Source organism: Manis javanica, chromosome 5, assembly GCF_040802235.1.
Source record: "Manis javanica isolate MJ-LG chromosome 5, MJ_LKY, whole genome shotgun sequence".
Taxonomy (NCBI): Eukaryota; Metazoa; Chordata; class Mammalia; order Pholidota; family Manidae; genus Manis; species Manis javanica.
In genome coordinates, this window is record NC_133160.1 from 117,400,755 (window position 1) to 117,421,796 (window position 21,042).

Below are 21,042 nucleotides of genomic sequence, written 5' to 3' on the forward strand. Positions count from 1 at the left end.
GGAAGGCAAGTAACTTGCTCAAATTTGCACAAATATTTAAGATAGAAATTGACATTAAATTTGACACATTTTAGAGTTTGAATATTTTTCCACTGTACTCTTTTGTTGCCCAAATCCAACTGATCTCCAGCTACTTGACTAATTAACATGCTTTAAAAAATGACAGCACTTATTGAAATATGGATGCAATCCATTAGTAATCTGTGATACTAGTTTAGAGACTAGTAAACTTAAAGAATTGATAGAGCAGAATAGAAAACAAAATGTCACATTACATTACATGTAAATTTTTTTTTCAAGAAATGTTTTATGTTTATACACGTGGGTATATAGTGGGTTATTATGTGTATCACATATCTTTGAGTTGTAGTCAGAAAAATGTGAAAGCATTTTGTTACAGGGTAGTTTAGTGGTGTGTGTGCGATGAAGTTAGGTAGCCTGAATTGAAATCCCAACTCCCTTCTTCTGTTCAGCTGTGTGTTGTATGGCCAGCTACTCAATCCATGTGTCTCAACATCATCATCTTCAAAATAAGATAGTACTAATTTTCATTCATAGAATTGTTCTGAAGACTAAATGAAATTGGAATTATAAAAGTCTGACCAATCTGATTACTGAATGTTAGTCTTTCATTAGAAATTTCTAACTTACCTCATTTAAAAAATATCCTGATATGATAAGTCTCTAGTAATTGAGGGTTCATGTATATTTACTTTTTAAAGTGATTTAAAGGCTTTTGGTAGTGATGGGGCATTAAGCTGAAATTGATCTGAAACTACTCAAATCAAATTTTCTTTTCCTTGTCATATCTTTGCTAAAGGTCTCGTAGTTGACAATGAGAACTCATACACAGAAATTTGCCTTCTTCTCTCTGTTAATCCTCTTGTCTTTAAATCTATCTTGTCTGCAGTTAGTATAGTTACATCAGCTTCCTTTTGGATAGTGTTTTGCATGGCGTAATTTTTTCCATTCTTTTTTATTCCCCATTCATTCAGTGTCTTTATCTTTAAGGAGAATCTCTTGGAGACAGTATATAATTTAAAAAAATTAGGTCTGATGATCTTTATCTTTTAATTAGATAATCTAGTTTGCATTAAACATGAAGTACTGATGTCTTTGCTTTTAAATTTGTCATTTTACTTTTGTTTTCTGTGCCCTATTTGTTGTATTTCTATTTTCTTTCATCTTTTGTTACCTTTTTAGGATTAATTAGGGAAGTTCTTCTCTTCTCCTTGTTAGCAATACATTCTCTCTTTATTATTTTAGTGATTATCCTAGAGATTAAAACATGCATCTTGGTGTACTCAAATCTGTCTTAAATTAGTACTTTTATACTTCCTAGGCAGTGAAAGACCCTTATAACAATTTAACTTGATTTACTTTTTTTCAACTTTTATGCTATTATTATAATGAATTCTAGTTCTACATATAAAACTAAGTAAGACTTCATTGATATTTTAAAAATAGTCACCATTTATTTAGATGTACCCATATGATTATGCTTTTCAGTTTTTAAAATTTTTCCTGCATTTCATTTTTCTGAGATCATATTCCTTCAGTTTGAGTATCTCCCTTTAGAATTTCTTGTATTGTGGGTCAATTGGTGACATATTCTCAGTTTGTTTGAAAATCTCTTTAATTCACTTCATTTATAAATTCTCCCATATATTCTCTCCATATATATATATGAAAGGTTGCCTTTTCATTTTGTTGATGGTTTCCTTTACTGTGCAGATTTTTAGTTTGATGTAGTCCCACTGGTTATTTTGCTTTTGTTTCCCTTAACTGGGGAGACATGTCTGGAAAAAAATTGCTCATGCTTATTTTCAAGATATTTTTGCCTATTTTTTCTTCTAAGAGTTTTATGGTTTTGTGTCTTATATTTAGGTCTTTAATCTATTTAGAGTTTCCTTTTGTGTATGGTGTTAGGATGTAATCCAGTTTCATTCTCTTGCATGTAGCTGTCTAGTTTTCCTAACCCCAGTTATTGAAGAGGCTGTCTTTTCCCCATTGTATATTGACTATATATGTGTGGGTTTATTTCTGGGCTCAGTATTCTGTTCTATTCATATACGGGTCTGTTCTTGTGCCAGTACCATACTGTTTTGATTATTACAGCTTTGCAGTATAAGCTTTGCAGTATAAGCTCCTTGAAGTTAAGGAGCATGATCCCCTCAGCTCTGTCCTTCATTCTCAAGATTGCTTTCACTGTTCAGAGTCTTTTGCAGTTCCATATACATTTTAGGTTTATTTGCTCTAGTTCATTGAAAAATGTCATTGGTGTTTTGATAGAGATTGTACTGAATCTGTAAATTGCTTAGGGCAGGATGGCCATTTTGACAATATTAATTATTTCTACCGATGATCATGGGGTAGATTTCCATTTATTTGTGTCTTCCTCAGTTTCTTTCATCAGTGTCTTACAGTTTTCTGAGTACAGATCTTTCACCTCCTTGGTTAGGTATATTCATAGGTATTTTATTCTTTTTGATTAAATTGTAAATGGAATTATTTTCCTGATTTCTCTGCTAGTTCATTGTTAATATATAGGAATGCAAAAGATTTCTGTATATTGATTTTGTATCCTGCAACTTTGCTGAATCCAGTTATTAGTTCTAACAGTTTTTTGGTGGAGTCTTTAGAGTTTTCCATGTATAATACCATGTCATTTGCAAATAGTGACAGTTTTGCTTCTTCCTTGCCAATTTGGATTCTTTTTATGTCTTTATCTTGTCTGAGTGGCATAGCTAGGACCTCCAGTACTATGTTGAATAAAAGTGGTGGGTCTTAGCAGGACTGACAAAGCATGTTGGTCCACCTTAAGCAACAGGAGTCTTGACCACAGAACTCCAAATCACCCTTGGGTCCAGCCCTGTTCATAATCAAAGCCAAATGCAATGTGGACTTGTCTTATCAGAGCAAATCCTGAAGGCCAGGTGTACCAGAATCCTGAGTGTTCATCACCTCCCCACTCCATTTCTCTCCATCCTGCTTGTGGGATGAGATGGGAGGTGAGCTTGGGTCTCTATTGATGCCCTTTACTCTTCTCAATGTGGTCTGCTCTCCTTCACCAGATGTAGATGGTTTGTTCTGCAGTCTTTAGGTCATTTTCAGGGTTAGTTGTATTCTATGTAGTTTCTTTCTCAGTTTCTACATGGGAGAAGTTTATCAGAGTGACCTCCTATTCTGCCATTTTCTTCCAAGTCCCCCATTTTTTGCTTCATTTTTGGAAGATATCTTTCTGGATATAGAATTCTAGGTTTATAATTACTTGATTTCAGCACTTTAAAAGTGTCATTCTATGTTTTCTGCCACAATATTTATTGGAGATTTTTGGATTTTGGGGACAACATATACGTATTTCAGTGAGCTACTTATGATATCAAAACACATCAATTTGCCAGTTTGCATGGAGACCAAAGCAACAGGAGGCTCTGAAGCATATCCAAGGTACAGTAGCAGCTACTTTTCAGCCTGGGCCTTTCATGGTTTAGCAGATCTCATGGTAAAGTGTATGTAGCAAATGGGGATAGTCTATGGAACCTCTGGCAAGTAAAAAAGAAGAATTACAGTGAGACCTAGAATTTGAAGACAATCCATTCCTTCTGTAAATAACCAATGCCTTTTTTAGAAACAACTCCTGGACACCTGATATCAGGTTAATTAAACTGTACCTCATCTATCATAAAAGGGAAAGAGATGATTTGCACTGGAATAGATAGACATGTCTCTGGGATATGGATTTGCCTTTCTATCCATGATACTTCTTGTATAATCATAATCTATGGATGTACAGAATACTGTATTTGTTGGGACCTTTTGCCTCTTTTAGGCCTGTGATGGCCGCAGACTGGAGGTTTCCATCCTCCCTCATTACTTCCACATTCGTGGCCTAACTAGCTTCCCGTGCGTGTGCTACTGGCCCTAACTCCGCCTCCCCACCTAACCCAAAACCTGCCTAAGACCCTAGTGACAGATGAGATAATCAATTCCCATTGGTTTCTGTTACTTCCTTATCTTCCCCTATATAACCAAGCCTCTGATGGAATAAAGCTGAGTTTTGCTGTGCCCTTGAGGCTGACACATCTCCCGGCTTGGTGTGGTTTTGTTTATCCCCGGATCTCAGGGGAGGGTGTCCAAGCCGACACTTGCCCTCTCACTTTGGCCCGGGATAACAGGCTGGTCCTGCTTGTCCCCCCTGCCTTCTTGTTGCTGAAGAGCAACAGTATTCACTGGTATTTTACCACAAAATCTTTCTAATCAAGAAATTCATTTCACAACAAAGGAGTGTAGAATGAGCTCATTGTCATGGAATTCACTCTTTTTATCACGTCTTCACATAGAAGCAGCAGGTAGCCTAATAAGATAGTGGAATAGCCTACTGAGGACTCTGTGATGCCAGTTGAGAGTACATACCCTCTAAGGATAGGGCTTTATTTTATAGTGTATGTATATACTTTGAATCAGTGACCAATATATGTGTATATCTCTCCCATGGTCAGAATTGATGAGGTCAGTGATCAAGGTAAAATGGGTAGTGGCTAGTCTCATTATTATACCTAATAGTCCACTCACAGAACATTTGCTTCCCGTCCCTAAAACTTTGAGCTATGTTGGTTTGAAGATCTTGGTTCCCAAGAGAAGAATGTTTTTCTCAGGCCATTTTGGTCTCCTTATACCATTGAACATAGACAAATAAGAGGGTGACCCTAATGTCTAAGTTGATTGATCCTGATTAGTAAGGGGGAAATTGGGTTGCTGCTATAAAAGAACAGGAAATGGAATCCAGGTGATTCTCTCAGGCACTGCTTATTACATCCATATTCAATAGTTAAATCTAAGGGGAAATTACTATGACCAAGAACATGTAGGATCACTGAGGATTTAGATACTGCAGGAATGAGAGTTTGAGTGAATCCATTAGGAAAGAACCTTGGTCAGCTGTTGAACTCAGTTTGCAGTTTTCCCAACACTGGCAGAAACAGAATAATCAAATCGTCTCTGAGATGTCAGGACCATCCCTCCATAGTGGACAGGGTCTTAGACCAAAAAGACTCCTCTTCTAAACTCAGAGAGATCAGCTCCAACCAAAAAGTTCTGCTTTTTCATAGGTTTGTATCTTATACCATGGGTCCCCTGCTTTAAACTAAGTTTTTATAATTTCAGACATTATTCTTCTTCCCTTAGCCTTAGGGAACCATGACTGATTAAATGGCTGCAGTACCCACTCTCTCTACTAGTAGCAGTGGTTCTGGGTTGAAGATGATTCTCAAAATAACAAAACACCATAATCTTCACCAAGTACAAGTTTATTTAGCATTCAGTTAGGAAGTACACAAAACAGGTAATGACACAGCACACTTGGCAATAGCTTGGTAGAGATTTGGTGAATTTTAGGTTTCCTACGTCCCAGCCACTCTAAACCTGAGATATGCATGGTCCTGAGAAACAATAAGGAATGTGAGTGGAATGTGTGAGGGTTTAATGCTTATTGTTTGCAGGGAAGTTGGATTTAGTTAAAGGGCCATGGCTGGGTGTTCTGGAGGCTCAGGCTAGAGGGATATTTTTCTGGGAATACTATGGTTAGTCTAAACTATGGCAATATCTTATTTGTAAGTGTGGTCTTATTTGTTCTTCCTCATAGCCAGAATGCTGAGAATCACAGGTAAAAAAATAAAATTTGTAAAAGATTGCTCTTTCAACCCCTTATGTAACACATATTCCTTTGAAGTGAATTCCATTCAATTCTACAAACAGATTTTCTGCTTATTATAGTTACCTTTCCCTATTTCTTTTGACAATGATATTGTTACTTGGCTAAAATCATCCTGAATTAAGTATTCAATTGGGTGTCCCGTCCATCCAATGTCCTCTTATCTCTGACTTTCTCATTTCTAATGACCTTTCTCTTCACTTCAGCTGTTCAGTGCCACAGTCAAACTTTAGGTTGCTACTTCCCTAATTTATTCTTTTAAGTCATTCATTCAAAACATTTCATTCAGGGGCAACAGCTGCCCCTTTTCCAAGCCTATATGTTCAGCTATTCCCACTTGCATCCCACCTGGAATACCAGCCCACTGACCCTTTGACTTTCTTGCAATCTATCAGCTCTCTGTTCTTTTCCTCTTTACTCGGCATAGATTTAATGGTCGAACATTAAAGCAACATTCTTTCTAATATCCTAAATCAGTATTTAAAATTCTTTTGATTGTGAATAGCTATAAGAAAAAACATAGAACAATATGGGCCAGATGCACGCCCATGTTTAACACAGCAAAGGGTTGTGAAGTGTAATGCACTCTTGCATTCCATTCCATTCCATCCCAGACTATCTCATCAAATTACAATTCATCAAAACTCGTTCCTATCCTGCATGGAGAACATATTCCCTGACATGGATAAGGTGTAAGAGCCCTTCATAATCTGCTTTAGTGTGTAGAAAGTAAAGCAATCAATCATTAATTATTTCTTTAGTTATGAGTGTGTACTAAAAACCAAGGATGATTTAGAAAATAACTTATATGTGTATCTTAGAACTAATCAATCTATTTATCAATCATATACCTAGGAACTCACAATGTATTTAGAAAAGATTTTATAAAAACAAAATATAAGAAAAACATATTTGAAGAATGAATTGTTTGACACTAGTATAAATGTTGCATAGGGAGTTGAGATAGAAAACTATGGATTTTTCCAGTCATTTCCTGAGCGTTACAGATCCAGTATATGCAAATGGATGATGATCTATCTTCCATGTTATTGCAGGTCACAGTTTTACTTAAATTTTGTCACTGCATAATATGCCCTTATTCTTTTCATCCTGTTATTTCCACATCCTCACCACCCACTATTTGATTGCTAAACCATTTCTTAGTCTCTCTCTTCTGTTAATGTAGCACCATACTTCAAAAGTTCCTTGTTACCAATTTCCTTGTTAAAGAAGGCTACAGGAACAAATATACCCCAAACAATAGCTCAGAACAACAGAACCTAATTTCTTGCTCATAAAACTTCCCATTGACATTATAGGTCATTAGAGTTAAGACTGGGGAGACTTGTTTGCACATATTCAGAGTACAAGGATGATGACAATTCTGATCTCTTCAATCTGTTTTTAAAGGTTTTCCTGGATTTCATTGTTCCAACAGCAGGAAGGGGGAAAGATCATGAAGAAACACATAGAAAGGAACACAGGACTGGTTTTAGAAGCGACGCATCGGTTTCTGTTCTCATTCCATTGACTGAAATTCAGGCACATAGCCACACCTAATTGTAGGAAGGTTGGGTAATACAGTCCAGCTCCATGTGCAGAAAGAAGAGGGAAATGGATTTTCCTCTGATGCACTAGTGTTCCTGCTATAATCTGAATTCTTTGATATTTAAACTACTCTCCTCACTTTGGGAGTTCTCCAAGATATTTGATATTCCTTCAAAATGACTGTTTGGATTAAATATTTCTATGAAATTGCCTTTGGTATGTATTTATGCTGGATTTTCTGCATATTTGCTGGATATATTTTAAGCCACTATTTAATGCTATGTTTCTTAAGTGGCAACTTGGGATGGTTGGACACATGGTTGCTATTCTGCAGGCCCACCCATCTTATTGTTGCTACACATCCATATTGTTTGTAACTGGCAGTGATGGATGACATCACAGTAGAACCCTTGTGGAAAGACACCCTCGGGAGGCTGTCATCATGAGGTAAACATTACCCAGCAGTATGTCAGTAGATGAAATGAGCACTACTTAACAGGAACCACAGTGAGATTATTTTTCATCCATGTGAGTAGACTGAGCAAGGTCCCGTGTACTCAGCTAGGATAAGAGGAATGGGTATATACATCGTATCTCCTTCGTATTGTTATTCCATACTGCCTCAAGGCCTAACTTTATTTTTATGTACAAAAGAGTTGAGATTTTAATTTGCATAGTTGCATAGTTATAAAGATGAGTGATCTATACTTTTGTTCTTAGGCTCCTCACATACAGAGGAGAGGGAGTAGGTAAAATGGACTGCTTGCAGTAAATGGCAGAAATGTGAAGTCTGTCCAGACAGCATAGATTTGTGATCTCCCTCAGATTTGTTCATTGACCTAGGATTGGAAGCAGAGAAAATACACAATGGGAGTTGTTCATAACATAAAAATCAGAATGAGAATGTTAAAAATTGTACAAATTGTGTAAAGAATATGGGTGTCAGAATTGAATCTGCTAAGTTGGAAACCTGGCTCTGCCATTAATGAAATGCTTGTTCTTAGCCAAGTTATTTTAGCTCTCTGAGCCTCATCTGAACAATGAAAATACTAATACATGTATTGCAGATGATATGCATATATATAATATTTCTATCTATCATCTATCCATCTTTTGGTCTCTATATTTTACATAGTTGCAAGCATATAATAAGTTTACAATACTTAGTAGTTATTATTATTAAATATTATAGTCAATTTATTATTTACTCAATAATGTTTACTGAGTACCATGTGTAATTGTATAATTTTTTTCAATATTAGGTTCCAGGCAGAAAATGGAAATAAGTGAACTCCAAATGGTAATCATACTGAGAAATCAGGAGGACTCAAATAATTTAGTAAGATTGAAGAATGCATTTAATAGAGGGAGTGGGATGGAAATTTAGAAAGAAAATTAGGCAAGAGAAGAGGGTTCTAGGATCTTATATTTTAGATGAAGGAATTTTATAGGGTATCTCCATCTAGGGAATGGTCTTTTGGTGTTTGGTTAAAGAGAGATTGGTAGGTCATGGGAAGGAGTGTGGCAGGAGACTATGAAACTAGGAAACACTGGGGTGAGGACAAAGGGCTCCCAAGGTGCAAGGTGTGCCTGGGCAGCACAGGAAGGAAGGAAATGGAACAGGGTCTAAAATTCACCAGCAAAGATGGGAGCATATCCTAGAGGCTGATTGTGACTTAAGTGAGGAAATGGAGGTGACACACGGCTGTTAAAAGAGAAGAATTGTTAAATAAGGACAGTAGTAAAAAAGTCTGGATATGGCTGAGGGCAGCAAGCAAAACTTCCCAGATGTATATTTTTTATAGTGAGTGGGATAAAGAGTATTTTTTTTAATAGGAAAGGTTGTATGTGTTGTCATGAGGAAGAAGTCAGGGTTAGCTAATTTAAGAGTCAAGTGAAATCCCCAAGGCACAAGGGACTCATAGTAGGGACTCTATTGACATGACGGAAGGGGTTAATGCAATATTATATGATAATGGCCTCCTGCCTATTGACTCTATTACCTATTCCTTGTTTCCTATCTTTTCTACTGGTCAGGACTCTGGTCATGAAAAGAAACCATTCTTTTGAGTAGAAAGAGAGTCCATACAAATAACCATGTATTTACAAAGCACTGGAAAACATGAAGGAAGGAATGTAAGTTAGGGGACTTCCCTGCCTATTGACCTTAAGGTTGTATTGTTAGAGTTGTGATAGAGAGAGTACAAAGCTGCTTTTGCTGTTACTACTGCAGCCGACCTTCCTCATGCCCGGGAGAGCCCTCAAACAGCTCTATCTGATCTTACCAGTAGCCAAAGCAACAAGAAGTGATTTCTGCCCTGCTTCTGTTTCAAAATCTCACATAAATGTATCTCACTGGATTGAATCCATTCACATTCAGAACACTAGCTGTGTCCTAGAAATGCAATTTTTAGTTTTTCCTCTTCTGACACTTAAGAAGTTACATATAAATTATTAGGAATTAAAAACAAATGGCAATAAATCATATTAAACACACTCCTTAGGTCCTTATGTCTTTTTGGTTGCTGTTACCCATCTTAGTTTATATAGACCACCTCTATAATCTTTTCATTTTATGCTCTCATAGATTACATCCATGCTCAGTGCTCAGAAACCTTGATTTGACTTGATGGCACACTAAGAAATAAAATATGAAAAATAGGTTTAATAACTGCTCAGCAAGAAATTTTTTAAAAGACATTATAGTTGACCTGTTAATGCTGATGGACCTCTCCCTGTGCTTAAAACAGTTTAAAGGTCAGTTCTGGGTTCTTGATCTTATAGATTCTTCAGTCTTCATTGATTGTTTAGACCTCCAAATTTGGGTGTGCCTGCATGAGGGAGAAGGGAAGTACCAGAAAGCCACACCATTCACTCACTCACACCACATTTTTTGGATCTCTGCCTATCGTTTTCCCTGCTTGTTCACGTGTTTGATAACAAAAAAGTGAAAGTAGACTTAGCCATGTCAGAATTGTTGTATCCAATTTGTAAACTTGCACTGGTCTTTGTGGTATGACTTAGTTTGTATATACCCACAATTCTTTAAGTAGCTCCTCTTACCCATCTGTCTTTTTATCATTCTTTCCTGGAGAAAGTGGGATCCTAGTTAAGCTCAGTCTTCCCATTCATTCTGCTCCTGCCTGCTCAGTGTCTCTACTTGGAAGTTGTTGTGGACAGATTTCTAAGAATGGGCCCTCAATATTTTTATTCCCTGATTATTTAATCAAACGCTAATCTAGGCACTGCTGAATAAGGACTTCCAGCTGTTAAGACATGGATCTTTAAATGATCATTTTGGTTGACCCAGTCTAATCAGTTGAGCTCTGGAAAGTAGATAAATATTTCTTAATGGAGTCAGAGAGATGTAGCAGAAGAGTCAGGAAGAAGAGATGTGTAGGAGAGGTGAAAAAGCCTTGAAACATTCTCTCTTAGAGCCTCCAAAAGGGAGTACAGCCCTGCCAACACCTTTATTTCAGCCTTATGAGACTCTAAGCAGAGGAACTGGCTGTACCATGCTATTGTGTGGACTATTGACTCATAAAGTTGTGACATAATGCATTTGTGTTAAGGTGCTGTTTGTGGAAATATGTCACAGTAGTAATAAAAAATAGCAAGTTAAATAGAGATCTCAAAATTAACATATCCAGTGTAGAACTTAAATCCTTATACTCTGATTCTTCTCCAGTCTTTCCTCTCTCACTGACACCATTAGTCACACACTTGTGTGGTCCCAAAATATTAGAGTTATTTCTAAATTTTTTTCCTTTAAAACCCAGAAACATTACTTCCTCTAATACTTTTGAATATTTTTCTATATCTCCTTCTCCACTGATCCCATCCTTTTTAAGCTACCACCTCTCTCACCAGGATTCTTGAAATAGTCTCACTCTTGTTCTCCTAAAAATGTGGTATTTATAGAGCAGCCAGGGAGATGAAGTTTTGAAAATGTTAATCAGACAATGTTATTCCCCTATTCAAAGCTCCAATGATCTCACATACATTTAGAATAAAATTCAAATCCTAAATCCTCAATGATATGGTCTGTCTCTGTCTTCTTGATGTCATCTCCCACTCTCCTCTCAGTGTGAGCCACATTAACCTTCTTCTGATCCTCCTGCACAATAAGTCATTGCTTAAGGCTTTTACATGTTTCACTCCTTCACCTTCAGTGTCCTTTTCTCCATATCTTTTAATACTTGTTAACATTCTTCAAGTTTTTGCATAAACATGACTTCATCAAAGTGGTTCTCTCTGATTATCTCAAATAAAAAATTTATTCAACACTACTTTGTACCTCTTTACTCTTCCTTATTATTTTTCAAAGCATTCTCATTTTTCAAATTACATTCACATGTATTTACTTTTTTTGTCATGCTAGAATGTAAGCTCCATGAAAGGGAGTGACTTTGGCTTTATTATCGCTGATTGCTCAATTACTAGAAGAGTCCTCATTTCAGGGTGGAGTCTCAACAGTATCTGTGGAATTAAAGATAACATTAAGCACATATAAGCAAATTTATGCTTACTTTAGGTATCTTTGATTCATAAGTGTTTGGTGCTGGTGTGGGTAGTTGTGTCCTAAAATAATAATGCAGTTCTGTTCTTCAATAGTAAAAAAATGTATAAAAGGTAGAGCTCTCATGATTTAATGAGGTCATTTCTGAAATAGTTATAATACTTACAACCTTAGTAGCTGGAAGCAATGGAAACTTGGAAGTCTTAGCCATCAGCCTTCTATTAATTTCTGAAACCATCAACTACCTCTTCCTTAGCTTGGAAAATGATCTTTCATATCAAATTCCAAGAGTTGTGCCTCATATTAGATATTTAGACTTGCTAGAAAGGCATTTCTGCTCTGGAATAGAACAGGTCATATGAAAGGTTCTTTATAAATAACGAGAAGGTAGTACTCAGAAATTTTTCAGGGACCATGCTATGGGGAGAGCTAAAATTATTTAATTTTAATACCTATTAACATGTATTTGTGTTTTGTAACTTCAGGATAGGTTGTGGTACCCAGGAGAGCATTCTGTTTCCTACTCTTTAAGATGCTTCACCTTAAGTGAAGTATAGTCATCTTACTGTATTTTTGCCTCTTGGGCTTCATGCTACAAGGCCAGGCTTTTGGCAGGCATAACTGGGGACAAGCTGGTGGTTCTCATGACAACACCAAATTAAATAAATAAATTAAAGAACTGTTTAATTCTTTATTTTCATTCTGTTGTCACAATGTTTGTGTGGGTTGTTTCAGAGTTTCTTTCTAAGATAATTCTCTCCAAAGCTCAGAGTTTTTGGAATATCTCATCCTTATCCAAAAGTGGAAATGATTTTATTTAGAAGACTTTGAGTTGTACTTTTGGTAATAGAAAGAAAAGAGTAGTTGTATTTTGGGTAGTATAAATAGGGGCTGTAGTGGTGTTGGAGTTCATGGTGGAGGTGGTGATGGTGTTCACTGTGGTGGTGGTCTTGGGGTTCCCTGTGGTGGTGGTGTTGGGTTCGTTGTGGACATGGTGATGGGGTTCATTGTGGAGGTGCCGGTGGGGTTCATGGTGGAGGTGGTGGTGGGATTTACTGTGGAGCCAGTGGTTGGGTTCACTATGGAGGTGGTTGTGGGGTTTGCTGGGGAGGTGACAGTGGGGTTCATGGAGGTGGTGTTGGTGGGGTTTTCCATGGAGGTGATGATGGGTTTTGCTGTGGAGGTGATGGTGGGGTTTGCCATGGAGGTGATGGTGTGGTTTGTGGAGGTCATAGTGGGGTTCATGGTGGAGGTGGTGGTGGGATTTGCTGTGGAGGTGATGGTGGGATTTGCTGTGGAGGTGGTGGTGGGGTTCACAGAGGTGATGGTGGGGCTTATGGTAGAGGTGGTGGTGGGATTTGCTGTGGAGCTGGTGGTGGGGTTCATGGTGAAGGTGGTGGTGGGGTTCATGGTAGAGGTGGTGGTGGGGTTCATGGTGGAGGTGGTGGAGGGGTTCATGGTGGAGGTAGTGGTGGGGTTCATGGTGGAGGTGGTGGAGGGGTTCATAGTGGAGGTGGTGGAGGGGTTCATGGTGGAGGTGGTGGTGGGATTTGCTGTGGAGCTGGTGGTGGTGGTCATCATGGAGGTGGTGGTGGGATTCGCTGTGGAGCCAGTGGTGGGGTTCATGGTGGAAGTGGTGGAGGGGTTCATGGTGGAGGTGGTGGTGGGACTCGCTGTGGAGCCAGTGATGTGGTTTGCTGTGGAGGTAGTGGTGGGGTTCACTGTGGAGTTGGTGGTGGGGTTCGCTGTGGAGGTGGTGGTGGGGTTTGTAGAGGAGGTAGTAGTTGGTTTTGCTGTTTTAGTAGTTTTTCTTTGGGGTGGAGGGTTAAAGTAGAGAGGATAAACAGGAGGGAGTCCAGGGATCAATAGAGATCCAGGTAGATGAGGTCTTGGTTGGAAAGCTGTATATGGATAACTTCGGCCATAAGAGGCTGGGGGAATTTTCCCTGGGCCATTGGGTGGAGGAGGGGGTGGATAAAGTCTTAGGCCAAAAGGAAAATGTGGAGGAAGAAGACGAGGAGGAGGCTGTGGTCTGGGTGGATATGGTCTCCTGGGGCCTCTGTGACTTTCACCAGGCTGTGGGGAAAAAAGAAGCAAGCAATTAAATTAGTATTTCAAAGTCAAGCGTAAGTGTATGCTCTGTGTGGCAGGCAGAATTCTAAGATGGATCCCAAGATTCCTGCTTCCTGCTGGCACATGCTGGCCTGACCTTGAAGGGTGAGTCCTTTGAAAACTACAGGTCAGAGACGGAAGAAGCAGAGAGATTTGATGCTGCAGCAAATGCTGTTCTACTGGCTTGGAAGCACAGAGCCCTGCTGGGGCAGGACTGCATGGAAAACCCGGGCTCATGACCCAAAAGAAAGTAAGGACTTCAGTTCCAAGAACAAGGGACTGAACCCTACCAACAACAGCACAGACATGAGAGGAGGACCCTGAGCTCTAGAAAGAAACACTCTTGGCAACCCCTTTTCAACCTTGTGAGACCTTGAGCAGAGAATTCAAACAAGTCAAGGCCAGAGTTTTGATCAAAGGAACTGAGATAATAAATGGATATTTTAAAGTTACTACTTTGTGGTAATTTTTATGCAGCAGTAGAAAAGTACTACATATTTTTGAGTCTCACAGTCTGAAAGCCTGTATCAGAGAAAAGGAAGAGTTTCTCTTTTGCCCTATAATGCCTAGGCTCTCAAATGAAAGCTGAGATAGTATTGAGGGGAAACAAAAGATTGCAGCCAAGATCATGTCCTTGGCTTATAGTAGAACCTGCCACTGAAATCAATTCCAAGTGGGGAAAATGTCTCTTTGTATCTCATTCCAGAGTTCAGAGTTGTTCCAGGCTCTGAACACTAATAAATTGTGAAACACATTATTGAACACTTTGTGAATTACACTAAAGTAGGAGTTAAGGGGATACACACATTCCTTTTGTGATTCTACAGACCAAGTAGCTGCAATACAAGACAGTGCAAAAATGGCAGAGGCATTTTTGAGAGTCTCTGGAGTTTAATGCCAGGGTTTGAATTCTCCCTCTGCTACATAGAGATTGGATGAATGTGGAATCCTTTTTGAGATTCTCTTTCTTCATCAGGAAAATGATGTTTATTAAAGTACCTACCTCCTGGGGTCATTGTCAGATTTGTTATGAAATATTACCGTAAAGTGGATAGGGTGAGTGCTTAGCTCAGGTGTGCTCATTAAATGTTATGTGCCACTGTTTTTTATGTTAATGCTTAGCTCGGTGGTTGCAATTTTTGGAAATACAACTTTTACAAACTTAAATGTAGAAAATAGATAAATTAGAGATTTAGAGTGATTAGGTATGGATAGAGGAAAGGTTAAAGATTGTCCCACTAAGTAGTGGTACAGCATGGAGAATATAGCCAATGGTTCTGTAACATCTTCCTATGTTGACAGATAGTAACTGCACTAGTGGGGTGAGGATTTAATAATATGGGTGACTGTTGAGCCACTGTGTTGTATACTTGAAACCAATATAGGATTGTATATATATACGATAGTTTAATAAAAAAGAAAAGATTGTGTCCCAGAAAAGGCAGGTTTTGAAAGGAGGTTTAAATAATATAAAATGGGGAGAGAGCATGCCAAAAGGAGGGAAAAATATGCAAATGCTGTAGGCTAAGAAAGCACAAGTCCTACTCTATTAGGGTTTATAGAGGACACACAACCTCATTCCCTTCTTGCTCTCCTCATGCCCTGCATCTATTTGTTGGCACATTGCCCTCGCTAATTCCAAACTTTAGGATTACCCTAAATCATCTGTCTTCTTAAATTCTAATCCAGGTTCTCGAACAGTGGTGACAGATGTCAAAAGCGCTGTACCATCCCAAATTTGTGGCCCTGCAGCCACTGCCCTGGGTTGCTTTCATGTGTCTTAGATTGCTCAAGTCCATTCCCCAGAGGCATGTAATTTTCTAAATTGATACCAGTTTTATTAAAGTCTCTTCTACTCTTCCTAAGCCCTCATCCACCCCATCAAGATGACTTTCCTCCTTGTTCTCCAAAACCATGTATGCGATCAGAAATGAACTTGACCAGTTTATTGGTCACATAACCATAAAGTCATTAATTTCTAGACATTTCCTTTTCCTTTTTGAGTATTTTCTCAGGGGTCTGTCAGTTTTCCCTTTTCCTTCCCACACTTCAAGATGTGCCTTTTAATTGGCTTATTTTAATCAGAAAACAACTGTCACTTACAATTTACTTTTTCTAAGAATGGTCCACTTTCAACTGTGTATTCTCTTTCTACTATCACTCTCTCTTTATCTCTTTCTTCGGTAGCAAATCTCTCTGAAAGGGTAACCTAGGTTTGCTAACCCCATTTCTCACTTCCTACTCACTCTTAAACTTGGCTTATGCCCACAACATGCCAGAAAAACGTTTTTATTGGTATAATTGATGAAACAAAAAATGCCAAGACAGTTCTGTGGAATCAGTGCTCACATTTGCCCTCTCTACCTGGTGAGAGTTTATTGGATTATTTGACCCAAGGGCTGGCAATCCAAAGGCTAGGCAGGGTGTTTGAAAGGTTTAGGACTTGATTTTTAATCGGTAAGAAAATAAATCCTTTGTGTGGGACCATGTTTCACATCATTTTCATTGTTGAGACAAAGAGTTAGCTGGAAGCACCCTTGTCTCCTAAGCATATCCTGATATTGATCTAAAAGTTGTGTCTGATGAAAAATCTTCATAATAAATATCTGTTCTTTTCCTAATCTCTTAATCCAACCACAGTGATTAACTTCCTTTCCACAATCGGTCAAAAGTACTAATCTGAGTAAAAAGGATGAAAATAGTGTGTTAGAAAGGAAAACTACCCTCTCAATAGACTATAATTGGAGCTAACCTCCTGCATTACCTGTTTAGGAACAATCCAGCAAAGACATGGATACTTTGATTCTAAATTTATTTATATTTTAAGGGGTTTAATAGTTGTACCTTTTCAGACTTCCTTTGAGGTTTAACTGTGATACTGTCTGTAAAGCATTTGGAAAATTACCTATACATATAACAGAATGAACATTCAAAAGATGACAGGCTGAATATTACTAACTTGTCCTGTCGATATGCAAAGGATATTCTATCCTTTGCATTTTTAACATTCCTTAATTATTAATCATCATGAATCTCATATAATTAAGTTGGGGAAAGGCTTATTTCTATTTAAATCACTTATGTTATTCTACTTATATTATTGGAACTCTCTCTCAAATTCATTTTGCAAAAATTCATTGTTTAGATCATTAAAGACTGATCCTTTAAAATAAAGTGTTTTTCTCTTATATTCTAAGGACATGAAAATATTGAAAATCAGCTTTAAGATTGTCAGAAAGATATAATATGACTTTTTTGAATATGCCAGTGTGTTTTACTGGCCTATCAAAAACTATGTCAAAAATTATGTTCTAATTCTTGTTTTATAGTTGAGGAAACAAAGTCCTAATGAAATTAAATAACGTGTTCAAGGTCATTTAAATAGTGTTTTTAAGTACATTGGATCATAAATTTGCAATAAACTTAACTTCTGAAATTACTCATGTATAGGGACCCACATCACACATGTCTGTGTAACAGAATCTGCCATAGATCTAAACTGGCCAATATGGCCAGCCATGAGCTTTGAATATGTGGCTAAGTTAAATTAGAGTTTAAATTTAAATTAACTTAAATTTAAATTTGTGTTTCATCAAAATTTGATAGCTACTAATATAAAAGGTAGCTTCATCAATGTGAAAGACATCTGAGGTAATAGCTGTGAGAAAATTTGAAAACAAGATTAATGAGACTTACCGAGAAACATGCTGTAAGAGCCAAAAGGCCCAAGATGGAGCACAGCGATTTCATTTCTTATGGTTAGTCCTGAAAGTAAGCACGATGGCTGATTAACCTTCCTTTTTTTTTTACTTTAAATATTATTTGGTAAGTGTCCCAACCCTTGGTCTGTGGTCTGTAGTAGTGCATGACTAGTACTGCAGCTTTTTAAGAAATTTGCCTAATACTGTTTTGGACACAGTATTAATGCAGAGCAATATTGGTAGGCTTATAATATTTAACTATAAAATGATAGGACTAGTTTTCATTTTTGACTTATGAACTGACACTGAAGACAATGGCAAAGAGTTGTTTACAAGGTGTTTTACGCAAGAGAAGCTTTTGTAAGATTTTGCTTTCAAAAGTAACTACTTTGAAGTGAACACTTATTTATATTTGAACATCTTGGTCTTTTTAAATAGTGGTTATTTTATAGACTTGTATTTGAGATATTAATGCTTTACCTAGAGCATGTGTTTTAAATTTCATTACTTGTCACATCTCAAAAATAAGGAAAAGAAAAAAATCACCCTGATAAGAGTTTACAGAAAAATTGTCACATAATATATGCCCTGGTTTTAACAACATTCTACTAAGTTATTTTATTTCCTGATCAGCAGTCTCAAACTACTTCCAAAAATTCATATATGGTACATCAAAGACCAAGGCAGAAGAAAAAGAGGTGTCCAGGTATGTACTTTCAATTGGTTCAAAAGTTATAATATATTTCAAGTATATTGGGAAAGCAACTCCATGCACCTTTGTGCAGACTGGTTTTCTGACAGTTAACTCTGCCCGTTGGTTGAATGCATTGGCTGAACAAGTCTTGAAGGAATCCTAGGAACAAAATTTCACTGAATATTCACTTTTCTGTGCATATGGTTATTTCTTTAGGCATCACTTTTCCTATGACACATTCTTATAAAAAGCTTTAAAAAGCAAAGGCAAAACTAATAATAAAAACACTCTGTAAAACAATTGTCTTAGAGTATATCTGGTAGTATTCTGGTCCTTATGAAGCTTGAAAAACATTAAGGTACATAGAGGGCAAAATTGACTGTGTAACTGCGCGGATCAATTGTCTGAAGAGCCCAGTGTGAATGTTTTACTTTGACATATAGAAAATTTAATGTGTTTTATAGCTTAGCAAATTTCATGTAAGGCACATATATTCTTTTGGTGAAAATGAATGTTCTATTAGTAGCCCCCAAAAATGAAATCTTCAAAAGTCTGAGAAAAATTTACTATTTAAAGTAAAAATTCTTCAGTCATATATTTTTCATGTACCTACCGTTGTGTGGAGATCCTTCTCACGGCTGATAATGCTGCTGGTCACAGTGACTCCTGACAGTTATTTTTTGAAGGATGACAAATGAAGGTGTGAAAGTGTAAGAAATCTCAGCTTTTATATATGTAACGATGTATTTCCAGTGGTAATAAGGGAAAGGCTAGTTGGAAGATAAAGTCATGTCTGGGTTGAGTTCTTTAAACAAAGATAGGAAACTTGTTGCCAATTTGGCAATCATTTTTCTGCATGTTTTTTTTTTTTTCATTTTGAGGAGCTTTGACCCATTCAATGTTTGGTGTTCCCTGTGGAAACACATGCAGTGAATCATAATGTCCTTTTGTCTCAATAAAATAACCTGGAGCTTGTGGTACACCACTGTCTCTTTATTTTAAAGGAAAAGCTCAAACTGTTCTATTTCAAGTAATTTTAATAGATCATCTTTTGTTATATGTTTCTAGCCTCATATTTCCTATTTTATCTAAAAGTTAAGTACATTATGAGGGAAATTAAAAATATCAAATTATTTTTGAATTGAACTCTAATACAGTTTAGAGAGAATTTGTGGGGTGGGGGGAACCTAAAATTAAAATTAGAAGTCATTATTAAAAGATGTTGCTAAACACCACATGCATGGTACCATGGCCAGTCATGTACACGGTATGTCAAATATGTTGTCTGTCTGTTTGGACCACTGTGGTATATGTTGCGGATTTCATGTTTCTATTATTTTTCAGTTGAAATAATGAAATTATATTACCATTCTGTACTTGAGAATTTCTGTTTACCTGATCCCATGTGTTATTTCTCCCAATTATGTAACACCGGTTTAGTTGAGTAAATGTTTTTGAGGAATGAGAAAGTGAATGCTTAGATTAAGATTTTATCGAAGTTCTGGAAATAGCAAGAAAGAAAAACTAGTGTTAGAAGAGGGAGACTAGGAGATTCATGCAGCTTCTCAATCTCAACTATATTTTAATTATTTGTAATTATTTCAAGATATTTAGATTAATTTAAAGTGCCTTTAGATGGACATTTTTTAGGAAGTTTCCTTTTTCAAAATGAAGAACTAAAGCAGTAGTTTGAGATCATGTTTTAAAAAGTGATGTGATACTTGCAATTATTAACTTGAGAAATTTAATTAAACAAAAATATGATGACATGCCAAGTTTTTGATTATGTGGAAGTTAAAGAGAGATATTTTTACTTTCCAGTGGGTGTCTATGGGAAAGCCACAGCTTTGTATTTTTGATAAATTCAGGGTTTGAGAAAAACTTTTCCTGTTCTAGATGATTCCTCAATCTTGTATAATAGTAGTAATAGCTATTATTTATGAAGCTTTTACCATATACCATTTAGCAGGAAGACGCTAATGAACCTGTCTGTTAATTTCATAGCCTGAATACTGGTTGCCTCTGAATCGAAATCTCTTTCATAAACTTAATGAACATTATATGTCATAGTACACTACAGTTTTGTCATTTTACTTCCAAGCCCAATACCAGCATTTATTGCTGGGTTATATCAGACGAACTATTTATCTTATTGTGCCTCAATTTCTTTGAAAAAATGTAGGTATTTATATCTCTATCACGGAGTTTAGTTTTTCCTTTGTTCTTTAATTCACTCATTCAATATTTATTATCTATTGGGTGTCAGACATAGTGCTAATTGTTAAAGTCACAGAATATTTAAATATTTAGTGTTTTAAAATCTTTTGGGAATCATAAGTCATACAGGAACAAAGAAGCCACACTTTAAGAGTTGATCTTAGTTTTTAATTACTCAATTCCATTTGCTTTGTTGCAATTTCATTGCCTTAAAGAAAATTCTAATGATATAATCAAGTGTAATAAAGTGTATTACTGGTTTGCTGATCTTAAGCTCTAATCAGTTACTGAGCGGTATCACGCTCAGTGAAGATGATTCTAAGTTAACATGGAAATTTCAATAAACCACTTTTTTCTCTGACAATAATTCAGTTTGTCAAAAGATGAATAGCTCTTTTTTGTTTTGATGCCAACATATCTATCAACCATGTGTTTTAAATCCAAGTGTGATCTACGTTGGAATGGATCATTGGCTCTGAAAGATTTAGGATGAACACTGGCAAAACTGAAAGAAGTTATGAGTGGGTTGTGAACAACA

The 21,042-nt window shown here is 36.9% G+C and overlaps 1 protein-coding gene and 1 long non-coding RNA gene across 2 annotated transcripts; one reads left to right on the forward strand and one right to left on the reverse strand.

Annotated features, from left to right (window-relative positions):
- Positions 1-7,700: 7,700 nt before the first annotated feature.
- On the forward strand, positions 7,701-14,317 carry LOC140849614 (uncharacterized). The gene is made up of 3 exons (XR_012131721.1): positions 7,701-7,789; positions 8,524-8,600; positions 13,931-14,317. It is a non-coding gene; the product is annotated as an uncharacterized lncRNA (long non-coding RNA).
- On the reverse strand, positions 12,458-19,053 carry LOC140849613 (uncharacterized). Its single transcript, XM_073237495.1, has 3 exons — positions 18,901-19,053; positions 17,589-17,657; positions 12,458-13,856 (listed from the first exon to the last, which is right to left on the reverse strand). The coding sequence occupies exons 2-3, from the start codon at positions 17,640-17,642 to the stop codon at positions 12,714-12,716; spliced, it is 1,197 nt and encodes a 398-aa protein (XP_073093596.1). The 5' UTR covers positions 17,643-17,657; positions 18,901-19,053; the 3' UTR covers positions 12,458-12,713.
- Positions 19,054-21,042: the final 1,989 nt, after the last annotated feature.

What these genes read in the sequence shown, in the direction of transcription:
- LOC140849613 (XM_073237495.1), bottom strand. Translation starts at nt 17,642, where the DNA reads ATGAAATCGCTGTGCTCCATCTTGGGCCTTTTGGCTCTTACAGCATGT. An exon ending in CTCTTACAGCATGTTTCTCG is followed by an intron (nt 13,857 to 17,588) that starts GTAAGTCTCATT and finishes TTTTCCCCACAG; the next exon opens with CCTGGTGAAAGTCACAGAGG.